This window comes from Kalmanozyma brasiliensis (genome assembly GCF_000497045.1).
Source record: "Kalmanozyma brasiliensis GHG001 unplaced genomic scaffold PSEUBRA_SCAF13, whole genome shotgun sequence".
NCBI classification, from domain to species: domain Eukaryota; kingdom Fungi; phylum Basidiomycota; class Ustilaginomycetes; order Ustilaginales; genus Kalmanozyma; species Kalmanozyma brasiliensis.
This window is the reverse complement of record NW_015961952.1, coordinates 24,187-48,580: the sequence shown is the minus strand read 5'-3', so window position 1 is coordinate 48,580 and position 24,394 is coordinate 24,187. Positions and strand designations below refer to the sequence as shown.

At 57.5% G+C, this 24,394-nt stretch overlaps 10 protein-coding genes across 10 annotated transcripts; 5 read left to right on the top strand and 5 right to left on the bottom strand.

The window, feature by feature from the left end:
- Positions 1 to 321: 321 nt before the first annotated feature.
- PSEUBRA_001255 (Short-chain dehydrogenase/reductase SDR) lies at positions 322 to 1,224 on the top strand (the record flags this gene model as incomplete). The annotated part of the gene is made up of 1 exon (XM_016434524.1): positions 322 to 1,224. One exon carries the CDS (start codon positions 322 to 324, stop codon positions 1,222 to 1,224), a length of 903 nt encoding a protein of 300 aa, XP_016293925.1.
- A 1,834-nt stretch (positions 1,225 to 3,058) lies between these two features.
- On the bottom strand, positions 3,059 to 3,658 carry PSEUBRA_001254 (RNA polymerase, subunit omega/K/RPB6; the record flags this gene model as incomplete). Its single annotated transcript, XM_016434516.1, has 3 exons — positions 3,059 to 3,221; positions 3,321 to 3,539; positions 3,627 to 3,658. 3 exons carry the CDS (start codon positions 3,656 to 3,658, stop codon positions 3,059 to 3,061), a joined length of 414 nt encoding a protein of 137 aa, XP_016293924.1.
- Positions 3,659 to 4,962: 1,304 nt separating this feature from the next.
- PSEUBRA_001253 (Chitin synthase) lies at positions 4,963 to 8,286 on the top strand (the record flags this gene model as incomplete). The annotated part of the gene is made up of 2 exons (XM_059464588.1): positions 4,963 to 5,171; positions 5,319 to 8,286. The coding sequence occupies 2 exons, from the start codon at positions 4,963 to 4,965 to the stop codon at positions 8,284 to 8,286; spliced, it is 3,177 nt and encodes a 1,058-aa protein (XP_059320846.1).
- Positions 8,287 to 8,448: 162 nt separating this feature from the next.
- PSEUBRA_001252 (Fatty acid hydroxylase) lies at positions 8,449 to 9,620 on the bottom strand (the record flags this gene model as incomplete). The annotated part of the gene is made up of 2 exons (XM_016434515.1): positions 8,449 to 8,960; positions 9,038 to 9,620. The coding sequence occupies 2 exons, from the start codon at positions 9,618 to 9,620 to the stop codon at positions 8,449 to 8,451; spliced, it is 1,095 nt and encodes a 364-aa protein (XP_016293922.1).
- Positions 9,621 to 9,916: 296 nt separating this feature from the next.
- Positions 9,917 to 10,494, bottom strand: PSEUBRA_001251 (putative oxalocrotonate tautomerase; the record flags this gene model as incomplete). Its single annotated transcript, XM_016434517.1, has 2 exons — positions 9,917 to 10,078; positions 10,159 to 10,494. 2 exons carry the CDS (start codon positions 10,492 to 10,494, stop codon positions 9,917 to 9,919), a joined length of 498 nt encoding a protein of 165 aa, XP_016293921.1.
- Positions 10,495 to 10,915: 421 nt separating this feature from the next.
- PSEUBRA_001250 (WD40 repeat) lies at positions 10,916 to 14,206 on the bottom strand (the record flags this gene model as incomplete). Its single annotated transcript, XM_016434508.1, has 1 exon — positions 10,916 to 14,206. The coding sequence occupies one exon, from the start codon at positions 14,204 to 14,206 to the stop codon at positions 10,916 to 10,918; it is 3,291 nt and encodes a 1,096-aa protein (XP_016293920.1).
- Positions 14,207 to 15,107: 901 nt separating this feature from the next.
- On the top strand, positions 15,108 to 17,732 carry PSEUBRA_001249 (Zn(2)-C6 fungal-type DNA-binding domain protein; the record flags this gene model as incomplete). The annotated part of the gene is made up of 1 exon (XM_016434519.1): positions 15,108 to 17,732. One exon carries the CDS (start codon positions 15,108 to 15,110, stop codon positions 17,730 to 17,732), a length of 2,625 nt encoding a protein of 874 aa, XP_016293919.1.
- A 468-nt stretch (positions 17,733 to 18,200) lies between these two features.
- Positions 18,201 to 18,947, top strand: PSEUBRA_001248 (Peroxisomal biogenesis factor 11; the record flags this gene model as incomplete). The annotated part of the gene is made up of 1 exon (XM_016434525.1): positions 18,201 to 18,947. One exon carries the CDS (start codon positions 18,201 to 18,203, stop codon positions 18,945 to 18,947), a length of 747 nt encoding a protein of 248 aa, XP_016293918.1.
- A 1,771-nt stretch (positions 18,948 to 20,718) lies between these two features.
- Positions 20,719 to 22,446, top strand: PSEUBRA_001247 (uncharacterized protein; the record flags this gene model as incomplete). Its single annotated transcript, XM_059464573.1, has 1 exon — positions 20,719 to 22,446. The coding sequence occupies one exon, from the start codon at positions 20,719 to 20,721 to the stop codon at positions 22,444 to 22,446; it is 1,728 nt and encodes a 575-aa protein (XP_059321132.1).
- A 37-nt stretch (positions 22,447 to 22,483) lies between these two features.
- On the bottom strand, positions 22,484 to 23,769 carry PSEUBRA_001246 (Ran GTPase-activating protein; the record flags this gene model as incomplete). The annotated part of the gene is made up of 2 exons (XM_016434513.1): positions 22,484 to 23,497; positions 23,575 to 23,769. The coding sequence occupies 2 exons, from the start codon at positions 23,767 to 23,769 to the stop codon at positions 22,484 to 22,486; spliced, it is 1,209 nt and encodes a 402-aa protein (XP_016293917.1).
- Between the last annotated feature and the right edge of the window lie 625 nt (positions 23,770 to 24,394).

The following is a 24,394-nucleotide window of genomic DNA, read 5'->3' as shown; positions in this document are numbered from 1 at the left end:
AGGGTCCAAGAAGCCACCCAAGATATTGCCGGCTTGCCGCAAATACGCTCAGTCCACCTTGATACCTTTCGCTGGTCACTTGCTCGTCGTGCGACCCCTTCAAGTGCACGACATTGGCATATGACCCGGCTGTACCCGCTACGATCGCTTGCCGAGCTCCAAACAATCAAGACGGGTGCGAGCAGAAGCGTTCTATCGACCGCAACAAGTACCTCGACCCTGACTTGCGTTTGCGCACGCCTTGCTCGACATCGCACGACCTCCACGACCCTCACGCCCTCCTACCATTCCAGACATCTGCACGTCAGTCCGAGGTCCAGCATGACGACCAAGAAAGACGATCCCAAAAGCAGCCCACGTCGCAATCGGACGGACCTGCTTACGCCCGAGTTCACGCCTCACCCTCCCGTGCAGCCGCTCGGGTTGGACCTTCTGCACGGCCCGCCTCTCGCCGAGCACATCGTGGTGATCCTCGGTGTGGGCCCTGGATTGGGGCTTGCCATTGCTCAAGTATTCGCATCGCGCGGATATACGACGGCCATCCTGTCGCGGTCGAAAGATCGGCTCTCTAAATGGGCTGATGAGCTGCATTCCACCGCGGCAGCGTTTCGCACCCAACACGGTATCGAGGTCAAGTCGGGTGAGAGGCTCTCGGGTGCCTTTGCGTGCGATGCGATGGATAACAGCGCCATCACCTCTGCCATTGACCAGGTGGCCCAATTCTGGCCGGACAAAACCATCGGTAGTGCATGCTACAACGCCTCCGTCCGAAAACGCGGTCCCTTTCTGGAGCAGTCCCTGGATCAGATCCAGCAGGGTGTCCAGGGATCCATCCTAGCTGGGTTTACCTTCGCCCAATCCGTCCTGCCCCACCTGACGCGCGTGGGGGGCAATCTCCTCGTCACGGGCGCCACCTCCTCCACCCGCGGCAGGGAAGGCTTTGCCGGCTTCGCAGCGTCCAAATCCGGCCTGAGGGCTATGTGTCAGTCCATAGCGCGTGAGTTCGGCCCCCAAAATGTCCATGTCACACATGTCATCGTCGATGGATTGATCGAGAGTGAAACGGCGCTCGAGTTTTTGGGAATGCCCAAGGGGAGTCGGTTCAAGGACGGCACCGTGTTGGTGCCCGCACAGATGGCCAAGAGCTGGTTGTTTTTGGCTCAACAGCATCGGTCTGGGTGGACGTTCGAGATGGATTTGCGACCCGCTAGGGAGCATTGGTAGTCAAAGGGAGGGTGAGGAAGGACATGTAGGAAGAGGAAAGGCTCAAACGGGACTGGCCTTCATGTCCGTGAATGGTCAAATTGATGTTCAAGACTGATGTGATGTATCGCAGAGATTCCCGTGAGATCGACGATCTTTATGACCTCGACGAGAGGAGAGTAGCATGCGAACGAGATCCGCACGAAGCAATCGAGGACTCCGCCATGGACCGGCAAGCTGCGAGATGCACGGGCAATCTGCACGATGAGAGGGCAACGAAGACCGACCTCCATGCGATGAAGAAGGAGACGAACATAATCTGTACTCGACGAGAACGCAGTGGATACTCAGCACACGACGTGAGCCTGACCAGGCCTGAGATGTAAAGGGTTGAAAACGCTTCATTATTTTATTGTGTACCGTGCCGACGCTGTCATAGACAAGGCAACGACGGCAGAACTTTGAGAGATTGTATTTGGGTTGGCCGATTGATTGGGTTGTCGACGAGGCTTTCGAAGCCGTATTGGAGCGTCCGGAGACTGTGTTGCAGCTTCAAGACGAGAGACATCGCTTGAATCTATGGAATGCAGGTAACCGAGACGTTGAGATCCCAAGCCGTTTCTAGGCGTTGTCGACGGGGCTGTAAACCAGCTACGCCGGGAAGGCGAGCCGTTTACTTGGATCGGGCGCGCATCTTTCTGCGCTTACGACGAAGTCGGCGCATACGCTTCTTCCTCCACTTGGCTCGCATCTTGACAAAGTCTGTTGATATCAATGGAAGGTGGTGGTGGATATGTAAGTGTGCTGTTCGAGCGAGGCTGGGGTGCGACTGTTGGCGGCTGCTGCTGGAGATCCTCCTCCTGTACACTGGCCGCCGACATTGTTCCACCTGCTCGGCCGACGATGACCACCAAAGTGCTGCTGACCCCAATGCCGCCTGCTGATAACCTGTGTCGTCGCCATTGTATCCGAGTGATCTCCAGCAAGTGTCGAACGTCTTTGATGAGAGATGTACCTACCTGACTTGTTAAAATGAGAGTTACTTGGTGGGAGAGAAGAGAGCAGCAATGGCGAGCGCTCAGACGAGCTTTGTACGCTCACTCCACCTCGCGCCCTGCCTGCGTGCGCATGGACTGAGAGACCTGGCTGTGACGTTGCGCCGCACTGCGGTCATTGCGCTAAATTCGTCATGAGACTGACCAGCTGACCCATTTTTGGATTCGGCAAGCGACACTGCTCTCAAGCCTTGCGATATTATGAGTCGAAAGTGGCTGGAAGTGAGTCAGGTGATTCGAGCTCGGCCGAAGTTGTGGACGTCAAAGCGGATCGGGCAGAATTAATTCGATCTGGTCATAATCAGTGCAGCAACATTTGATCAGGCTCTAACAGCACATCGAATTTTGAAAGGCAACCCGCATCTCGTCCCGGATCAGATCCGATCCGATCGAGGCACCGAGGACTGAACCTCGGAGTGGGCTATCCTCGATGACATTCTCGGACACCAACTTCGCAGTGACCGCATCTGCGAGGCAGGATCAGCCCTAGTCTCACTGAGAGGTGAAGTCACCCACTTGGTCGTATTCATGAGTCTGAGTTATGCTATATTTGAAGGGCAGTAAAGTACATTGACGGAACAGTGAACAGGAGTCAGGAAGCTCCTGAATGACAAGCAATAGAAACATGACGCGGCGGCATGCCTCGCGCGACGGCTACGCAGCGGCCATAAGTTAGCGTGGTGCGGGAAGGAAAGCAGGTATAGTTGGACAGGATTTGACAAGCGATTCTGCGAGCTCAGATGGTCGAAGTGATTGAGAATCGTCGTGCTCGCATCGTGATTTGACGCGGCCGCGACGCATCATTCGCTGACGATGAGCTCGCTGACGGTCCAGTCCTCGTAGCTTCCGTCCGGAAGGTATCGCCTGACAACAAGAGGGATCTTCTTGGCAGCGAGCTCCTTCATTGCGATCTCCAACGGGTCGGTCTCGCCTTCGGTCGGGACAAGCACCGGTGCGTTCATGCTGTGTTGATCAGGAAGACAAGACGTCGGAATCGGTGTCAGCAGGAGAAGCGGAGCAAAGTGCGCGGGACCGCGCCCTTCGGAGCATGGCTAAACTTACGAGATCTGCAGCGCACGAGTGCCGAGAATCCTGGCACGTTCGTACTTGGTCATGTATGGGGTAGTGATGCGCTCTGCATTGGCCTGTCCAGCCATCGAGGTCGAAGGATCCCCGCCTGCGGAAGAGTGGACGATGCCGTTGGCGCCATCAGCACCATCGTCGTACTGCTCCTCTCCGAGGTCATCGCCATCGTAGACTGGCTCCTCCTCCTCGTAGAAGCTGTGTGACGCATTTGGAGTATTGGGGAAACGTCAGTCTGCCTGTACGCTGTATCGCTACTGTCGCTCCTCCTCTAGCAATACTCACGTCTCTTCACCGCCGTCCTCGCGATCCGACATTGTGCAATGTATAGACTGGCTACTGTGGAGAGCTGGTCTCTTTGGTCGTTTCTTTGAGGCGCTGTGACAGTTGCGTCGGGCCTGATCGTCCGGCTTAAATGCGTTGCTTCGTCTTGTACCTGAGATTCGTGTGTGACGACAGGAGTATGCTGGTGCCTGCCGGATCAATCGCGTCGAGATTGTTGAAGGGCGTCCACATCAACGGTGATCTCGACGACGAAAGACGAAGAACTCAAAAAAGGGTGCGCAGCCGATAGCCGAAATTTTGACGTGTGGAGAACCGCGTCTGTTCTTATCGGGGCCTGCATGACAAATCGGCGATGAGCCTGGTCACGATCCTGTCGCAAGCTTCTTGGTTCACCTGCGAGAGCATGTCATCAGCATGGAGTCCTCGTTGAACTGTCCCATGATGATGAAGAGCAACGCAGTGATCCGGAGTGGCTCGCTCGCTTAGCGTCGGCCGGGTAGGAAGCGAGATCCTGCCTCGGACTACGGTGGATGGCTGTCACCGTCATTCGTCTCGTCGTTGAGGCAAGGGTCAAGATGGCAATCCGGCTAGATATGAAATGCAGCCAAGCGCAGCTGTGCAGCAAGCAAGGCAGCGGCTTTGTCTGCTGCGAGATGCTCCGTTGGAATGAGATGCGAATCTTTCGCCTAAGTGACATGCTCACAAGCCGGAATTCCGTCGACCAGACCTGGTTCGGCAGGGCTCAGCCAGTTTTAAGCTCGCTTTGGCAGTCCGAGTTTGTGGAAGACAGACAGGGGTCTATCGTGTCTCTGCTGGCTGTCTTGCCGTGGGTGTTGGTCTGTCAAAAACGCGAGGCCGAAGTGCATAAGGCGCGCTGGCATTGAATTTCGTGGATGAAAAGCTGTCGGAGTGCGCACAAAGTGACTTCTACGCGTTCTCCCTTGGGCTGCTGCAGGCACATCCTCGACGCCCTTTTGTTCTCGATGCAGGCTTGTCTTTGTGTGCAGTCAACCTCAGCGGCGGCAAGCCATGGCGCATGGTCGGCTCAGCAGGTGGGCGCCTTGCAGTCCTAGCACCCACATCAATGCCAAAGGGTCCCGCTCTGGATGAGTTGGCCTCTTTGTGCTCGTCCTGGCTCTTTTTAATACTAAAGGCCGCAACCCCTTTGTTCGAGTTCTTCCTTCCCCACACAATCTCCCCCTTGCTCCTCGTCTAAGCTATCTCTAAAGACGGGATCACTTCCTGACTGCCCAACTCGTCTCAAAGACATCGATCCGAGTCTCATTCATAAAGGTGGTCGCTTTCAAGAACGGTGCGCCAACCGCAATCCTCGGCCATGAGCCAGTACAACCGTCCAGGAGACAATGGTCGTGCCTACGACTCCTATAATTCCTCGCAGCACCAAGGCTACGCTGAACAGGAGTACCTCGCAGACTCATACCAGCACCACCAGCCACATGCGTACGCACAACACCAGCAGCAATCCTACTCTGCATACGACCAGCCACAGCCCGAATACTCGGCGGCGCCCGTCAAGCCCCAGAGGTAAGCTTTCGTCCCACCACCACCCGCTCTGCACGCATTTGCGCGACCTCATTTCGGTCGTGTCTCTGCGCAGCCTTTCTCCAACACAGCGGTCTGACCCCAATCTTCACTCCCCCTTTGCCCTCCCTGCGGTGACCGCGCTCATAGGCAACCCTCCAGAGTCAGATCCAACTCGTCTGGCAGCCGCTCTGGCGCTCACCCTCCTGCCACCTACCACCAGCAAGACATCCCTCCGGTCCCATCCAATGTTTCGGCCGCTAGACAGAGAACCGCTCCCAGCCAGCCGTATAACCAGGACAGCTTCTCCCGACCCTTGCAACCATCCACTTATAGCACCCATCCATCGCAGTGGGATCCCAACGCGTCTTACGACAGAGCCCCCTCGGGCCCTCTCTATGACCCTGCTCCGCTTCCTGCTTCTCGCGACTACGACCCGGACCACACGCAAAGCATCGATCTAGGCACGCGCGAACCAGTCTACGACGAGCGAGAGATGCAGCAAAACTACCCCTACGGCGGTGCAGCCGCTTTCCAGCGCTCCGAGAGCTATCAGTCGGGTAGGCCAGGCGGGAGTGGTTACCACGCCGTCGACGACGAAAAGAGTCTCTACTCCAAGCAGAGCCATCAGCCACCTGGCGCCTGGAACGCGAGCGCGCCCACGATGGCTTACAATGAGATGCCAGCCTCACACTCAATGATCCAGATGGGGCAGCCTGGCTACCCTCCCAACGCCTACGGCGAACACGCCATGCCTGAACCCTACATCGGCGGTCTTGGTGCTCCCGGTGTGGTCATCGCCTCCGCACCTGTGCCCACCCTCCAGCATCAAGACTCGAGCTTTCAGCGAGAGAACCGCGACCGCATCATGCGAAAGCGCACCGTCAAGCGCATCCCGCTCCAGGACGGCAATCTTGTGCTCGACATCCCCGTCGCCTCGAGCATCAGCAAGTCCAACACCAACAACCCCGAGTTCGCCGAGATGCGTTACCAGGCCTGCACCTCGGACCCTGACAAGTTCATCGAGGAAAAGTACACACTCCGTCCCTGGATGTACGGCCGACAGACCGAGATGGCCATCGTGCTCACGTGCTACAACGAAGACGACGTGCTCTTTGCGCGAACCATGGGTGGGGTCATCAAGAACATCGCGCACCTCTGCAGTCGCACGCGCTCCAAGACGTGGGGTCCCGAGGCGTGGAAGAAGGTGGTGGTCATCATTGTCGCCGACGGACGTAAGAAGGCCAACGAGCGCATGCTCAAGGCGCTCGGCTTGATGGGCTGCTACAACGAAGGCGTCATGAAGGACCACGTCCTCAAAAAACCCGTCGAGGCGCACATCTTCGAGTACACCACGCGCGTCCAAGTCACCGAGAAGGGCGAGGTGCAGGTCACCCCCTGTCCCATCCAGGTCGTCTTCTGTCTCAAGGAGCAGAACAAGAAGAAGCTCAACAGTCATCGATGGTACTTCAACGCCTTTTGCCAGATGCTCCAGCCCAACGTCTGCATCTTGTTGGACGTCGGCACCAAGCCCACCGGCACATCGATCTACGAGCTCTGGAAGAGTTTCGATAAGCACCCGCGCGTCGGTGGTGCTTGTGGCGAGATCTGCGTCGACACCGGTCGTGGCTGCACCGCGCTCTTCAACCCGCTCGTCGCTTCGCAGAACTTTGAGTACAAGATGTCCAACATCCTCGACAAGCCCACCGAGTCGGTGTTTGGTTTCATCTCGGTGCTCCCCGGTGCCTTTTCGGCGTATCGATACAAGGCGCTACAGGGAAGGCCGCTGGAGATGTACTTCAAGGGCGAGAAGCTGCACTCAGGCGAAGGCAGCAACTCGATCTTTGAGGGTAATATGTACCTCGCCGAGGACCGTATTCTGTGCTTCGAGCTGGTCACCAAGGAGCGCGAGGGTTGGCTCTTGCGATATGTCAAGTCGGCCAAGGCTTACACCGACGTCCCCGACCGTGTGCCCGAGTTCATCTCGCAGCGTCGACGATGGCTCAACGGCTCGCTCTTTGCTTCGTACTACGCCGTGTGGCATTGGTACCGCATCTTTACGTCGGGTCAGCCGTTCTTGCGCAAGATCTGGCTGCTCTTCCAGGTCATCTACAATCTGGTGCTGCTCGTCTTCAGCTGGTTTGCCATTGCCAACTTTTTCCTTGCCTTCTACTTCCTGCTAAACGCCTCCACTAGTGCTACGGGCAGCGATCCGTTCGGCGGTCAGGGTCCCGCCATCATCGAGGTCTTCCAAAATGTCTTTATTGCCATGGTCATCGTCGTACTCGTCTGTTCGCTGGGTAACCGACCCCAGGGCTCCAACTTTGCCTACACGTCGGCGATCATCATCTTTGCGCTCATCATGGGGCTGGTCCTCTACGCCGCGGGGTATACGACCTATCTGGCGCTGGACGCTGCTGGTCTCACCCACACGCAGGGTTGGTCCACGTCCAACTTTGAGACGCTCTTCAAGACGTCTGGGTTCCGCGATATCGTCATTTCGCTGGCGGCGACGTACGTCATGTGGCTCGTCTGCTCGATCTTGCACTTTGAGCCGTGGCACATGCTCACCTCGTTCGTCCAGTACCTCTTCCTCACGCCGACGTACATCATCATTCTGTCGATGTACTCCATGTGCAACACCAACGATCTTTCGTGGGGAACCAAGCAGTCGAATGGCCCTGCGACCGATCTTGGTGGGGCAACGGGTTCCGGCTCGAAGCAGGATGGCAAGGGTGAAATGGTCGAGGTCAAGATCCCCACTTCCGCCAACGACGCCGAGGAACTCTGGTCGCACTACCGCCAAACGCTCTCGCAACCCGTCAAGGAGGTCAAGCAGAAACGCGACAAGGCGACCAAGCAAGAGGACCACGCCAAAAACTTCCGCACCAACCTCGTGCTGCTTTGGATGTGCTCCAACGCCGTCGTCGTCATTGTCTTCACCAGTACGTGGTGGAACAGATACGTGCGAAACCATATTTACGGGGGTGCGGTCCGAAGAGGCGAACCGGTCATCAACCCGTATCAGTCGGTCATCTTTTGGTCCACCGCCGGGCTGTCGGCCGTGCGCTTCTTGGGTAGTATCGCTTTCCTCATCCTGCGCCTGTTTGGCCACTGAGTGAGGCCGACTTTTTAGAACCTTTCCATCCCTTGTTGTTGTACCATCTCAAGATATCCCGTAATACGAACACTGCCTCTCTCCTTTACCCACGATGACGAGTTTGCTGCTAGTCGGTGAGGGTAAGCGCCCTCAGTCGCCCTGGTGTGACCATATGTACATTTACAAAGCCTTCCGAGTCTGCGCCTTGATCGCCTGCATCTCGTCCACCTCGGCCTTGGCCAGGAACGAAAGCACCTCCAAGCGCGCCAGCACCTCGTCGCCATTGTTCTGTCTCTTGGCCTCGGCGAGCGTCTTGCGGTATCGAAGATTCGTCCCGTGGAGCGCATCCATCACTCCAATGGGACCGAAGTTCTCGGTGAAGGCGAAATGGTGGAAGTCGTGCTGGAGTGGACTGTGGAAGCCGGGGATGTAGTAGCCCGAATGGGCCTGGATGGTTCCAACTTCGAGAAAGACGAAGGTGAAGACGTACTGACTCCAGTGGTGAGGCACGATGAGGGCGCCTAGCACGTTGGGCAGCAGGTTGGAGAAGAGGTGCTCGGTCATGGTGCAGTACGTAGCAGCGAGAGCGACGGGGGCGGTGTACTCGTGGTGCTGCTTGTGGAAGCGGGCGTACATCGAGGGTGAGTGGAACCAGCGGTGGATGTAGAAAAAGCCCACCTCGGTGCACAGTACTGGGATTGCGAAGCGGCATGTCAGCGAAAGGACCAGGGCAAGAAGATACCATCGCGGAGAATGAAATGCGACTTACCATCAAAGAGAATCGTGGCAACAATGCGCAACGGACCGGGAAGCTGGTCGGACGTGGTCGGACTTGGCAGCAGAATCGCACCGGCCAGCGTGACGGGGGTCGAGACGAATACGAGATTGCGCAGAGCACCCAGGGCGATCTTCCTGTACTCGGCGCCGCTGACCCGCACAAACGGCTGCACCTTGTATTTCCACAGCCATTGCGGCCGACGAGTCAGATCCGCGTAGGCATACAACGCCGACAGTCCCCAAAGGACGGCAGTGGTGATGATCCAGGTACCGAAGAAGCGCAGCTGGAAGGAACCGAAGCGTGCGGTGAGGTCGTCGTAAAGGTCGTGGGCAAAGGCAGAGGTGTTGAACAGCGTGAAGCCTGCCACCAGCACAATGTTGACGAGGTCTGGTCGACGTCGGAGCAGCGTCAAGTCATAACCCCAATGTTTGGAGCGGGGGATTGGGTTCCCTTGCAGATCCTTGGGCAACTTTGAGGTGAGGTTGGCGCGCGCAAAGTCCGAGTCACTGGTGGCAGTGGAGTTCTGAACGGCTTCGCCTGCAGGCACAGTCCGCGTTTGCGTTGCGGTGGCCATATCGGATGAGGTGGCACGGTCTTTGATTTCAGGTTGATGACATTAAGGAAACGAGCGTTTCAGACAATCACTGGCATATATGGGCAACGGTAGCATGTGACATTCTCAGAGGTGTGGTTTTGCGGGCTACAGTTGGCGGGCACATGGCTTGCTCGGTGGCGACCTCGGCTTCCCCCCCGCAATTTTTCGGAGTTCACGCGCCCTTTTGCCGGTCCTCCATGTCCTGCCGCGCGAACCGCAATCCGGTCAGGAGCACTACTGTAGTCAACCTTAATTTTCCCTTTGGTGGATGATGCCTACAGGTTCGACTGCGAGTTCAGGTGGTCCGCCATGGTCGGTCCTTCGTACGGGATCGCCTTGTTGGCGGCCTTCCACTCCTTCTCGGCGTCTGTGCCGGGTGCTGGGTAGTCGTAGCCGCCAAGGTGCCACAGGTCTGCGGGGGGCTCCTCGATGTGGATCTGTTCGGGCGAATAAAGAATCGAGCGTCAGCATCAGCCAGTCTGGACATCATTGTCTCAGGGTGTGTGGTGTTACTCACCTCCCACTCGGCGTTCTTCGCCTCGAGCACGCCGCAGAAGCGGTCTTCCAGGCGCTTGATCATCGATGCTCTGTTCTCCTTGCCGATGGCAGTACGGGCAAGGTGTTGGCTCACAATTCGGACGAACGGCTTGCCCTGCTCCTTCTCCCTCTCGGCGTGAGACTGTCTGCCGATGAAAAAGTCTTCTTCGCCATCGATGGGGACGAAGAGCGTGATCACAAGAAAAGGCGGCAAACCAACGGCCGCTGTGTACATGTCCGTAAGGTCGTTGGCAAGCTGGCGCTTCTCTTGGGCGGAAAAGAGCCCAGCGGGCGCGTAGATGCGATGCAGCGGCATGAAGTGCTTAGGTAGATTGGGGGTCTATGCGTGATCAGAGCTGGTGGGGCGACTCGCGTTGGATCTTGTGGAAGTCGTCTTGATGGTGATGGTGGAGATAGACACTTCGAGGCTGCTTCACGAACGCAAAGGGATCCATCTTATACTCGTCCTAGTCCCATGCGACCCCGCAGCGGACATCCTCCAACAGAACGAGCCACGTCATAAGCGGCAGCACATGAATGACCGACGGCTTTTCCTCGCACTCGCCGTTGCGATGCGGCAATAAGTTCGCAAGCGACTCGCTCAAATTGCAGATTCAGGGTCCAGCTCCATCTGGCTCGGATTCCGAGCTGTCACAGAAATTCACGCTCGCTCTCTATCAGACTGCGAAGTGCTTCCTCCAATCTTGCTGTTAATTGTCCCCCAGTGAGACTATCTACTACATCTTGCGCTTTCGAGAAGACTTGCACGGTGTGGACATAGCGCTTGCATCTGCCTTCTGGCCAGCGGGTGTCTGAGGGCCGCCTTTGCTGCTGGAAACCGGCGTCGCTTTCGTTGCTGGTGTGGCGCCGTTGACCTGCGCCTTCTTGGCCGGCGTCGACGTCGACGTTGCCGTGGCGTTTCCGTTCCCTTTCCTCAACGAGTCCTCACCGCCTCCCTCGATCAAGATCTGACTCTTGAACAGCTCCACGAGATCATCTGTGTCCGTCAAAAGGATGTCCGAGATGCCTCGCTCTTGCACCGCTCCAGATGGCTGCTTTTCGCTCGTGACCGCAGCTGTCTTTTCGTTGTCAGCAACGAGTGGTGGTCGAGCCGACTCGATCGCAACGGCGGACGTGGTTTGAGCAGCCGGAAGGATCTTGGACAGGAACGCGTCGAAAAGCAGCGTAGCAGGGGGCAGCAAGTGCGGAGCGGTCGAGAACAGGGACGCGACGCCGGAGCCAACGCCGCCAGCAGTGTCAGCCGACACAGCCAGAAGCTCGTCGTCATCGTCCTGATCATCTGCACGCGCGTTAGAGAACGCTGAAGGCCCGAACAGATCGTCAAAGAGCGTCTTCTTGACGGTCGAGATGCCGCGGATGCTCTCAGCCGCGGCCCCGGCAGCGGCACCGCCAGATGCCGAAGGCGACGAAGAAAACGAGACCAAGTCCATGTCTCTGCTGATGGCGACAAATTCCTGTACTTGTTCGTGCGAGCCTGTGCGTAGCGGGATGGGCGCGACAGAGGAAACAGCGGTGCGGAACACTGCCTTTCCGGTCGTCAATCCTGCCTTGCCGACGTTGGCAGTAGATCCCAGAGCGGAGGAAGAGGCCTCCTCTCGATCCGAGACCAGCGAGATGGGCTCCACCACCGTTCTGATCTGCTGGGCATCCGAGGCTTCGAGCTCTCCGTCCTGAGCGTCGCTGGAAGAGACCAGCGAAAAGAAAACTCGCTCTTCCGCGTCGACCGAGCGGTCCCAGCTGGGGCAGGCCAACAGCAGTCTGGGCGTGAGACTGGCATCGATCGCCTTGCGAGACACCTGTCGCGACAGGATCAGATCCCAGATCAGCACCGTGGTAGAAGTGGCCAAGCCGAGGTATCGTCCCGAAAAGGCGAGGCTTCGCACCCCCTCAGCCAGCTCGGGGGCGGAGATGACCATCGACATGAGGTTGCTCTCGGGGCTCCAAAGCGTCACGGAGCCAGCTTGGCCGACAGCAAGGATCGAACCATCCGCCGAGAATGCGCTCGCCGTGGGAGTCTGTTCGCGGTAGCCAAACACGGAGCGGCAAGCCCAGTAGCTCTCGACCTTGCCCGACTTGAGCTTGCGCGAGGTCATGTACCAGCTGCGCACCTTGCCGTCGGCGGCTGTGGTGACGAGCAGTGCCGAGCTTGGTGAGAAGGTCATCGACGTCAGACGCTTGCCGTCGTGAGGGCGGTCGATGCGCGTGTTGAGCGTGTAGCGACGGTTGATCGGATTCCAGCGCCAGAACTTGAGACTTGACTCGGAGACGACCTCGACGTCGCCTCGAAAGTCGGACAGATTGCGACTGTCGAAGGTCACCATCCATTCACCTTGCTCAGCGGTCTTGGACGAGACGAAAGGCGAAAAGACGACGCGCTCGACACGTGTCGGCTCGATCTGTTCGTCTTCAACGCGCGAAACACGGTTGGAAGGAGCCACCTCGAGCTCCATCGTGTTGGCGTCCTTGATGGGATCGTAGAACTGCAGCGAGGAGGGATGACCGGCGAGGAGAACGATGTTGCGGCTGGCGGGGTGGACGGCGAGCGGTGCAGGCGTGTCGACGGGAACCGAGTTTCCGGGAAGGTGACGGGATGCATCGATCTTGATGCGGGTGAAGGTTCTTGTGGGCTTGAGTGTCATGGAAGAGACGAATGTGATGCTTCCGTCGGCGAGCGAGACGGCATACTCTTGCTCTCTGCCGTCGAGACCGTTGGCTACAGCAATGGCAGAGAGAGGCGCCCCGAGACGCGGCACAAACTCCTTGGAAGATGCGTTGCCAGACGCGCCCAGATGCCAGACGACCAGAACGCCCTCCTCGCCTCCCGACAGCAGGTGTCCACCGTTGGGAGAGAAACAGAGCGAAGAGACTGCGTGAGCGTGCCAGTGAAGCACCGCGGAAGGAGCATGCCTTTCCATGCCGTCGTCCGCCTCGCCCTTGGAAGGAGCCATGAACTTCTTCTGAAGACAGTACCAAACACGGATGCGGCCGGTCGAGTCTCCAGTGACGAGTCTGGTCGAGTCGGTGGGGTGGAAGGCCATGCAAGTCATGGACTCCTTTTGTGTATGCTGCACGCCAGGATGCGATGAGATAAATCTGGTGAAGCCTGAAGCTAGGTCGTTTGTCCTCGCCACCTGCACCTTGTCATTGCCGACCACAACGAGCCACTCGCCGTTGGGGGAAACGCCGATGGCGACCGCTTCTCGCGTCTTTCCGATTCGCGCCAGCTCGGGTCGCAGTGAGGCACCGCGCGAGAATCTGGGCATGTTGGATTGCGTTTGGGCATGGGTCGAAAGGTCGATGCTGAAATGGCCTATGATGCTGTTGAAGGGCGCGCCGTTGTCGAGAGCCGTCAAGATCTCGGACATGCTTTTGGGAGCCGTCTCGGCATCACGGTGACGGTACTTTTTCAGAAGCACGTAGACCGTGTTCGGACTGGAAGCATGAGCGGTCATGCCGGAGATGGGCAGCTGGAGGTCGAAGGAAGAGAGCAGCACGCCATCGAGAAAGTCCCATACTTTGACCCTTCCATCGAGTGACGCCGTGAGAAGCTGCAGCGGATTGGCCGGATTGATCATGATGGCTGTGATGGCGGCAAAGTGCGAACCTGGACCGCTTGAGAGAGTTGAGACGACCTGGCCAGTGGTACGCGAGTAGATGCGGACCGAAGTCTTGGAGACGGCAAAGAAGTAGTCGGCATCGCGTGTGAAGACGACGGGTAGTCTCGATACACGGCCTTCGCTGAGGGTTTGGAAAGGCGAGAACTCGGAAGAGCGTTCCTTGATACCGGCGATGCTCTTCTTGTTCCTGCGGTGACGGCTCTTGTTGGGGGCTGAGGTAGCATCGTTGCTTTGTGACGCCGTGGATGTTTCTGCGATGTCGGATTTGGATCGACGAGGATCGGGCTGGGCTGGCGCGGTTGCAGGCGAAGGGGCTGCTGCTGGCGTTGCAGATGCGGAAGCCACCTGTGCCGCCTTCTTGGCGGGCGTTGATGGGGCGGACCTCGCCATTCTTGCTCCGTGTCGTAAATGAAGACAATGGTTTAAGCTGGCAAGAGGAGGAGGAGTGAGTGAGCACAGCTGAGCTCTTCAGACGTTCTTCGCTTTCTCAACCAAAAAATTCTGGATTTGCCAGTCTAAAAAATGAGGGGAAAAGCTCGGGTGTCGGCCAAGTCTCGTCTGCCAGGAAGCGCAAAAGTGTAGGGCAGCAGACAGCGACTTGAATTCCTCTCTGTTTTTGCAGCCTCGATTTATTGGCCATTTTATAAAGCGCACACCATGAAGGAATACCGTATTTGCCAGTATGACAGCTCGATTCGCAGTCGAACTCATCATAAGCTTCCGTACAAGCTGGCTTGCTTCTCGACAGAATGCTTTCACTGTTGAGGCGGCTGCTGCACCAGTCGAAGCGATGCGAATACCATCTCAAGCGTGTGTGTGGAGCTTAAAGTGACGCTGCCCCTCCGCGGGGTTCCGCCCGGCAATAAGTTCGATATCCTCTTGACAGCCCGGAAATAAGTTGCCTCTCGCGGTGTGCTGCCTTCACCTGCCCGCTCGGCAGCTGAGCTGCACTCCCACTCTAATCTGAGCGCTGAAACCACACCATCACATTGATCAGCTGCATTCGGAACTGCATTGAGACCATCGACAGCTCCACGGCTTCGCTTCTGACGTGCTTGTGCCGTTCTGCTCGGGCCGGTCGTAGCCTCGATCCGGTCGGTTGTCGCAAGGCTTGACCCCCTTGCCGAGACGCCCGCTGCTCCTTTGAAAGCTGTCGTCGCTCGTCACCTTTGACAATATCACATTGACACCACCTTCTCTTCTTTCCACGGTCACCACTCCTGCAGTCCGAGCTTTATTCTCGGCAATCACACCTTTACCCTTGCGCGTGCGGACGTCTTCGCTTCCTACCATGGTCGTCCACGTCGCCTCGACCCCGTCGAGCGGCGACAAGCCTCGCTCGATGAATCGTTCCTGCATCCAATGCCGGGAGCGCAAGATCAAGTGCGATCGTCTCGATCCTTGCAATCAGTGCATCGCCAAAGGGTCCGCAGACGAGTGCAAGCACGAGCTGCGAAAGAAGAGGGCAAAGAACAAGCGCCCCTTTCCCAAACGAAAGAGCCGACTCAGCATCGCATCTTCGGCCACTGCCCGCGAATCCAGTCGACCCGTCTCATCATGGGCGGAGGGCTCTATGACAACCACGTCGCAGCACAGCGAAAGCGGCCGCACACCTTCCACCAGCTCGGGCCAGATCGTGACGCCCAACACGTCGTCTTCGGCCCACGATTTCGGCTACTTTGCCTCATCCGCCAAGGATGCTACGGCCCGTGTCGCCTCCCCTTCCCGTCTCGAGAATCAAAACAACGCGCTCGAAGAAACAGACGACGAGAGTGCTAGCGACGAGGACGACTCGGACCGCGAAAGCACGCTACAACCTGATGATCGACTTCACGTGCTCGAGGCCAGTCAGCTAGTGCCAATATACAGTGCACCTCACTATCGATGTCCATTTGCGCTCAAGGATGTCTATGCTGATTGGCGTGCCATGTCCGTCGACCAACGACGCTCGCTGATCACCGACGTCCGCGATGCTCTTCCGTCTTTGCCGCAAACCCTGCATCTGCTTCACGACGTCTATGTCAAGCGTCTCCATTCTCTGCACGGCAACGTCGTCCACATCCCCACAGTGCAAGTAGTGTTGACCGAACTTCTGGACGACTCGGCGTTCGAACAGCGCGAGCGATACGCATTTGGCTACATCACCACCGCTCTCATGGTCATCTTTTCAGCGCTCCGGTTCGCCCCCCTCGACCGCACCTACACCTGGGCCAGGTCTGGAACCGCCCACCCGCACGTGGAGCCGCTCGGGCAGAAGGAGATTCGTCAACGACAACGCAAGATCTTTGCGCTCGTCAAGCGCATCCAGCGCTTCGAATCCACCTACACCTTTGGCTCGATTCCAGAGTTGCAGACCGCCATCCTCATGCTCGAATCAGGCAAAGGCTCGCGTCCCTTCCTCGACTCGCTTGCGGATTGTGCGATCCGCTCAGCGATGCGGATGCGTATCCACCGACTCGGCTCCTTCGAAAGACTTCATCATCCGAGCGCTCGTCCGACGCAGGTCATGACAGGCGAAATGGCTGTACGCTGCTGGTGGGCGCTTGTGCGTCGCGACTGGAGTCAGAGCAGCAAACACCGTACCTATCGCATCTCTTCGCAGCAGTTCAACACTCGGCAGCCCTTGAACCTCTTTGACGACGAGCTGATGGCGATCCCTTGTCCGCGGTCACATCTACGGTCCACTAGGACGTACGTCAGCTACTCGTATGCCATGATCGATTTCGCGCTCTTGACGAGGACGCTGGTGGATCAGGTCAATGCCCAGTTGGATCTGGACGACGGGCCTGAATCCGCTACTGGCTGGGGGCTCGCCTCTGTTTATGGTCAGCGTCTCTCAGCACCGCAGCGACACTCGCTCGATCAAATGGTCCAATCCCTCATCGCCGCATTTCCCGCTCACTACTCGCTCGAAGCGCGATACGACGACATCAGTATGGTCGACATCGAACGGTGGCTGCTGCATCAACGCCTCTTCCATCACTTGCTGACGTTGCATCTGCCTCTCGTGTCAGAAGCCACCCGTCCGCACGGCAGCCTGATGTACATGGCCAGTCATATCCTCGACATTCAGGACAAGGTGACCGACATTTGCACGCGACTCGACAACTCGTATCTCAAAACACTGCAGACCTTACGCGCATGTCTGGTGCTGCTGTTGGACCTGTTCTTCGGCGAAGCGCCCGCAAGTATCAGCGGGCTGTCGCGACTGATGACGCGGAGGAAGATCACCGCTGCTCTGGACAAGATCCCGATCGACGTGTTGTCCAGCACTACAAAGCTCTGCGTTCAGCTTGTTAAGCTGTTGATGAGCTTGGAGGAGCGACGTTATCAAGGGCAGCTTGAGCCGGCAAGCCTGGGCGAGGAAGGGCTTTCGACACCCGATCAGTGCGGCGCGGTGAGCCCTGCGGCCGCGGATCTTGTCACCCTGGACGCCGCTGGGCTGCGCAATCGATGGCATTCCACTTGCCAGTTGCTCGACGTCCTCCTCAACGACGGCTACTGGCGATCTTTCCGCAAGAAACTGCTTCAGCTCGACCATCTCATTCCGGAATGGCTTCAGAAGCCGGTGCACGAAGAGGGTCTTTCGCTGCAGCCTGTCTCGCTGGATCCGCCGTCGCTACCCACGGTATTGTCACTGCCGACGGGCTCGTACGCGTCCGAGATCGAGCGTGCGTTCGCGGCAGACGCATCGCAAGACGCTCTCGAGCCGACAGCGAACAACGGCGCGCCGAACTTCTCGCTCGATCCAGAGCTATTTGGTGATTTTGATCTGGCCGGCTTCGATGCACAGCAGCCGCAGTTCGATATGGACCTGCTCGGTCATCAGGACTTCGAAGGCTACGGCAACGCAAGCCAGTCGATCGACTTTGCGAAGCTACTCATGGAGTGGCGGATTGACGTGCCGCTCAGCTAGCTGAACATCAACCACGATGCTATTGAGCCTCAAACTTTGCATCTGTCGAGAATGTCGACATCAGTGTTCCATGTGTCGCTCTAGACTGTGACCGAGGAGGCAGAGCGGCAGCGGCGAGGCAGAACAGGGTTCAAGTCTTAATCAATTGAATCTGAAGCAGTTAAAATCGAAAATGAATGCGCCTCCAGATAGGGCGGTCGCTTATCCGGCTCGAAAAGGCAGCAGCTTGAGCCGGACAAGAGCGATTTTAAGCGCGAGGCTGGGAAATTGGAGTGTGAAATTGCTTTTGAGCGCGGAAAGTTGGCTGTTCGCTCAGCGGCGGCATTTTCACAGAGCACCACAGCGACACACGAGCCAACCCCGGACTCTCGCTTCCACTATCGCTGCGCAACAGGTTATCCCGCCGAGCCTCCTCACCACCACCGTCCTCATCGACATCACCCCGTCTTCCGCATTCAGCAACGAAAAATGTCGGCACTTCAACAGGTGATTCTGCACCCGTACCTTTCGCAATTGCTGCGATTCTGGTCCACCACCGTCGGTCGCGACAAGACCTACCGAACCGTCCAGTACGCCGCGCGCTTCTTGGCGTGGTACGAATACCGCAAGGGCGCAACCAAGGAGACGGTCGCGCGACTCACCGCGTTGAAATCGCAGCTCGGGCTGAGCCGCAAGCTCATGCGCGTGGGCAAGTTCCTCGAGCACTTCCAGGCGGCGCTCAAGGCGACCACCATCCAAGACCCCGTCGTCTCCTACGCCGCCATCGGCCGACAGCTGGGCTACGGCTTCTACCTCGTCCTCGACACGCTTCAGTGGGTGCACGGCGCCAAGGTCTACACGTTCGAAAAGCCTACCATCGACCGCATCGCCAAAAACGCCGCTCGCTTCTGGCTCCTCGGTCTCACCTTCTCCCTCGCCAGCGGCAGCTACAAGACCTACGTCCTCCAACAACGCGCTTCGGGTGCCAAGAGGCCTCGCGCAACCGCAGAGAAGGAGGCAGAACGAAAGATCGAGTTGGCGCAAATTTCGACCGAACAGGCGGCAGTGCGATACCAGATGACCCAGGATGCGCTCGACTGGTTGATCCCCGCTACGGGAGCCGACATCTTGGGCCTCGACGAGGGCATTTTGGGTATCGCAGGTTGCGCATCGAGTGTCATGGGCGCCAGGACCCAGTGGCGTGCCGTCAATGGTGGTGCTGCCAAGTCGAAGTGATGCAAGAAGGAGGAGGGAAGAGGAGGAAGATTGGGCGAAGATGTACATAGCGCTGCACGCTCTTGGCGACTGCAATGATTCGAATGTTGCTTGACTTTTCGAGACAGACGGCACAGTAAGGAGAACGTGTGTGCATCGGAAGAATGATGACGGGGCGATTGAGTTGCTTTTTGCCCTATGTTGCGCTGAACTGACGGTTTGATCGGAACACGACATGAGCGGATGTTGACCTATTTGTTAGCGGGGTTGTGCTTCTTTTGGGCGATCGCACGCTCAGGTCCGCAGGAAGTGTAGTCGATCTCTGCGGCGGTCTTCTCTGAGCGTGCCTCGGGCACGACGAGCTTGGGGAGAGGCGCATCGGAGTCGTCGGACGGAGACGACATCAGAAGGGGACGGGCAGCAGATTCACCACCACGAATGCGCTGGACGCCGTGCTCGCTGTCGAAAGCGCCTCAATTGGCAGAGTTGCGCCCGACCCGTTCAAAGAACTTGTCGAAAGCCATCCTGATTGAGCCTTTGCCTTCTGTCTTCGGCTGCTCAGAGCTGCTCGAGCGAGCTTCATCCGCCTCTGCCATTTCTTGCTGTTCTGTTGACGGCTGTCGATGGGCGGACGAATCTTGCTCGTGCTCTGTGCTGTTGGATGCAGCCTTGCTGATCCCTCTGCAATTGATCAACATTTGCGAGGTGCTCATCTTCTACAACCTGTCCAATATCGATCCTGATTCTAACCGACACCAGCTGCACATGGCTCTTCTTGGGTTCAAGCTGCCAACGGTCTATTGCAGCGCATCTTTCCTGATCCGACCCCGGCCCCGGCAACGCAAGCACGACCATCACCCGTGCGTCCAGATCTCGACCGGCATGAAGGCTTCTGTCGACGCCTTCCAGCACAGAGTCATGGTTCTTCTGCCTCACGATGGAAGAGGTCCTGTGCACTGCAGCGGCATGCACACAGACCGGGGCTGCCACTACCACCACGCCGTCTTCACAGCTTCCTACGCTGACAGCAACGATGGATTCTTCAGGTGACGCTGGGAGAACCTCTCCGATGTCCGCGAGCCGATCGCCTCAGCACTACCTCCTCTGTCGCTGAGCGAGTTTCAGAACACCAGGCTGCCCTCGCATATTGGAACCGGTCCAGTGCTTGCCGACATAGAGCAGCGCGCCGAGATGTTTCGCTTTTGGCTGGAAGGCGGTACTCTTCTCGGCCAACTCGGCCGCAAATCCCAGCTGCACACCAGCCGCGGTGTCATTGACAACGTCTTCGACTGTCAGCACTTGTTGGACGACTTCGGTCTCATCGTCACGGACCTCAAGGACTTGTACGTCGCAGCTCCGCTTGTATGACACTGCATGTTCTATGCGCGTTTAACTCCGTGCAGTCGCGCTTCGATATGAAAGAAATGCCGGTTCATCGGAACAGCGAATGCCGACTCACAGGCCTGTATGCTTGCTCATCTGGACCCATGGACGTGTGAGTCTAGTCAAAGATACTCGAAACGATCAAGATTAAGGTTTGCTTCACGGCGACAATTCGGCAGGATAGAGTCACTGTGCTTTGGTGCGCCGTGTGGTGACGCCGATCTTACTGCGCTGCTGCATGGGTTTGCTGCATTTCTGCGCAGGGACGAGCAAGCCAGATCTGCTCCGCTCTGCTACCTGACTTGGAATCCAATCCTGCCCCCATGGTCTCCTTCTTGCTCGACTTTGATCTGCACTCGCCTCACGATCTACTACTGAGACCTCTCGACTGCCAGCGTCTACCACCATCATGCTCCGAGTCGCTACCCTGCAGACTAGCAGGACTTGTTCGTACGCCACCCCAAGCTTTGGTGATTGGTCCACCATCAACCCTGACGAAGATCGGCCGTCACTCTGTATGACGGGCCGTTATGGTGACGAGAAGTACCAGCAGCCGTGCGAACCGTGGGACATCCCCGCCTGGCCGCTCAAGGAGTCAACGTCATGGATGCGCTTCGACTTCATGTCAGACTGGGAGTACGAGGAAGAACTGTGGCACGAGCCAAACGTCAATGTCGAGACTGCCTATGACGGAGACGAGCTCATTTGTTTCATTCTTGCGGATCGGTCCCAGGAGCTCGAAAGACACGCTTTCGTTTGGGATCTACCGGACAAAGACGCGGTACGCGATCGACTTCTCGAGCAGCCTCGAGAGGTTCTGGCCAGGCAGGCCGTCGTCGGCGTCATTGAGAGGTCTCTCGCGGCTCCGGGCTCGCTGCGAGCATACTTGGCCGCTCTTGTGCTCAGACAGGCGCGTCTCGGTCGAGACAACGAATCGAGCACAGACGCCCCGTCTTGTGGAAGCCAGGCCTCGATAACCGACTCGTCGCGTCGCTCGCTGCCTCGTAGAGTCACTGGTACGCAAGGAAGAGGCGACTTGCTCCGGGTCCACAAGGACGGTACCTTTGTCGTCGGCTGGAGCAATGAGCAAGGTGCGTGCTTCGAGATCGAGCAGCTTTACGACGTCCGGCCTCTTCTTGTCGCCCTTTCCAACGCGTCTGGCTCGTCTCGTCGCATCAGATCGGTCATCTCTGCCATTTTCGGCAGCTTCTCGGCACATCCGGCCAAGCCCCTTCTCGAGGAAAAGGTTGCGGCTTTCATCTTCGGTCAAGAGGATGCTAGGCTAGACGTCCACAGCATGGGTGCTTTCTTCTGCCGGCTCGCCGCTGAGCATCGAAACCACTTCCCGACAAAGCGAAACCCCCGAGCTCTCGTTGTCGGCCTGGACTCGTTTCACGTCCTCCCGAAGCCGAAGAAAAAGGACAGCATCATCTACGTCCGAATCACTGGGGGTTATCTTGTGTCCGAGACCAGGGGTCCCTCAGGGGAGCGTTACGAGGATTTGACAGTCGCCATCGATCGGTATGACTCATTCTTCTGCAAGCCCTTGCCGAAGCTCGGCGACATTCTCGCGTCTCTCGGTATGACGCTGTTCGTCTATTACGACAAGGACCAGGACGACGACTTTCTCGTCAACGTGTACGAAGAGGTCTCAAAGGGGCGTGCGATCCGCGCCTTGCTCTACTATCCCATCGCCCAGCAGCTGGCCGCGAGGACGTACGAAGAGTCACTGCGCATCGCAGAGGCCTGGAAAGGTGTGCAGAGTCTGCGCCATCCGCACCGAACTCGACCTCACGTCACAACCTCCCCACAGGGAGAACACGCAGTCGTCCTTGACACAGGCCGCAAGATCGAGGGAACGCCGCAAGTGCGATTCATTCCGTACTCGAGCAAGGAAGAGGCCGAGCGGGCCAACCGGCGGTTGCAAAACTACCTGAACGACAAACGGCTAGGCGCGTTGGATCCGCACGACATCTTCTGCGTCTGGAATCTGTTCGACGGGCCGGGGAGCGTCGGTGACGCCCTCTCTCCCAGTTCCTACGACAGCGAATTTCTCAAGGCCTTGCTGGAATCTCTTCGTTTCTTCAACGCTCGAACCCTCTGGCCCCCTCCTGTTCACCAACATGTAGAGACGTAGATGGAGAAATCAATTGTTCCGATGTCTACGAGCTCGACTACGAGTTCAGCTTGCTGTCCGATACTGATGTCTTTGAGAGTGCGTCGGCAAGGTCATCGGTCTCGTCGTGCTTTGCCTCGGTTGCTTTTGGCCCGCTCTCCTCTTCCTCATCGGCGTCCTCTTCCTCATCCTCCTCATCCTCGTCCTCACTGACTTCGCCGTCAGGATCCATCTCGTCCAGCTCCTCCAGGGCATCCTCGTGTCCATGCTTCGCTAGTGCGCTCTTGATCTTCTCGATGCAGTCATCCTCCTCGTCTGCCCAGTTGCCGTTGATGTCGAGCTTGGTGAGCTTGGTCAGGTGCACCTCGATCGCACTTCCGAGCTGGTCGAGCACCTTTCGGTCGAGGTCACAGTACTGGACCTGGATCGTCTCGAGCGCGGGGTTGCTGCCGTTGGCAAGGGCGCCGAAGACGAGCGCACCACCCTTGGGCTTGAGCAGGCAGTCGGAAAGGTTCAAAGTCTTGAGCTTGGGCCACTTGGGAAGGCAGGCGGCGATAGCGCGGGAGCCTCGTAGTGTTGCAGTATTGTCTTGAAGGTCGAGAACCTCGAGGTTGGGACATGATGCGAGACCTTTGCTGATGGCTTCGATGCCTTCCATGCGAATGCCGTTCTGGAACATGCGGACTTCTACCAATCCACCGTGTGCTGCATATGCCTTGGCCCAGACTGGCGCCGAGCCGTTTTCGAGTCGGTTGCGTCCGCAGATGACTGTGCGGAGCTTTGATTCCAGTCCCTTTGTCTTCAAGTTCTGCGCAGCCTCGAAAAGAGCTTCCGCTACAATGGTACCGCCCGTGATGCCCAGTCCGTTGTTGTTAAGCTTGAGCACCGAGAAGCTGTGGTTGTTCTTGAGAAAGTTGACCATGGGCTCGGCCGATCGCCCACCGAAGGCATTGTCCGAGAGATTGAGCTCCACGAGGCTGGTATGATCTATGAGAGCATCGCAAAGGGCCCTGAGCGCATCTGGAATTTCGGTGATGAGCCTCCCTGTGAAGATGTCGGCGAAGTCAGCAACCTGTCGAAAGTAAGGCAGAGTGCAAGTCAGCATGCGTGCGAGCTTAGGCGATGGATGGCGGGGCAGTGGTAGCTTACCTTGAGTGACTTCTTGCTCTTGAGGACATCGGCGAGCGCTTGACATGCTTCGACGCCGAGTGTGTTGCCTCCAAGGTGGACCTCTTCAAGGTCGGCAACCTTTTCGAGCTCATCGAGGTGAGGTTGGATGTCGGCTTTGCTATCGAGCTTGAGACCCTTGCCGACCAAGGAGAAGACCTTAGCGTTGTCCGTCATGGTGTGTGAGCGGAATTGATGGGAGAGAGTGGCTGTTTCGATATGAGGAAGAGAAAGCTGAGTCGAACAAAGCAATCAAAGTAACACTTTTTGCTTGACCTCTCTCACACGCGTGCATGCTAAGCTGTTGACAGTTCTTCTATATCGGGCCGATCTACACAGATCTGACAGATCTGATTAAGCCCGACTCGCGCGACATGGCCGTTCAAATTCCAACGTTTTACTCGCGATCCGCTGCGGCAAAGGCTCCCAAATCAGTCTTGCATCTTCAAGCTTCGGATACGTTTGGTCGATCGCTGCAGATAATTGCGTTCGTAACGGCAGCAATGGCTCAGACGCTGAAATGAATACTTGGAGGGGTCTGAACAACGACCTGCGATGACCAACGGCAGGCGATGGATGGTCCCTGCTGTTATTCGAAAGCAGGGTCTGCGTGGTCAGTTGTCTGCCAGGATATGAATCAACCTTTTTGGGATCCATGCGCGCAAGGGCCGTCATGAGTGTTGTTCGCCGACGGCACTTGAACAGCATAGAGTCTGAATGGTGTGTGCGCAGTTCTTCTTGAAAATCAAAGGGCAAGGGTCGAATAGGACGAGTTGTATTCAAGCCAGGTCTTCACCAGGCA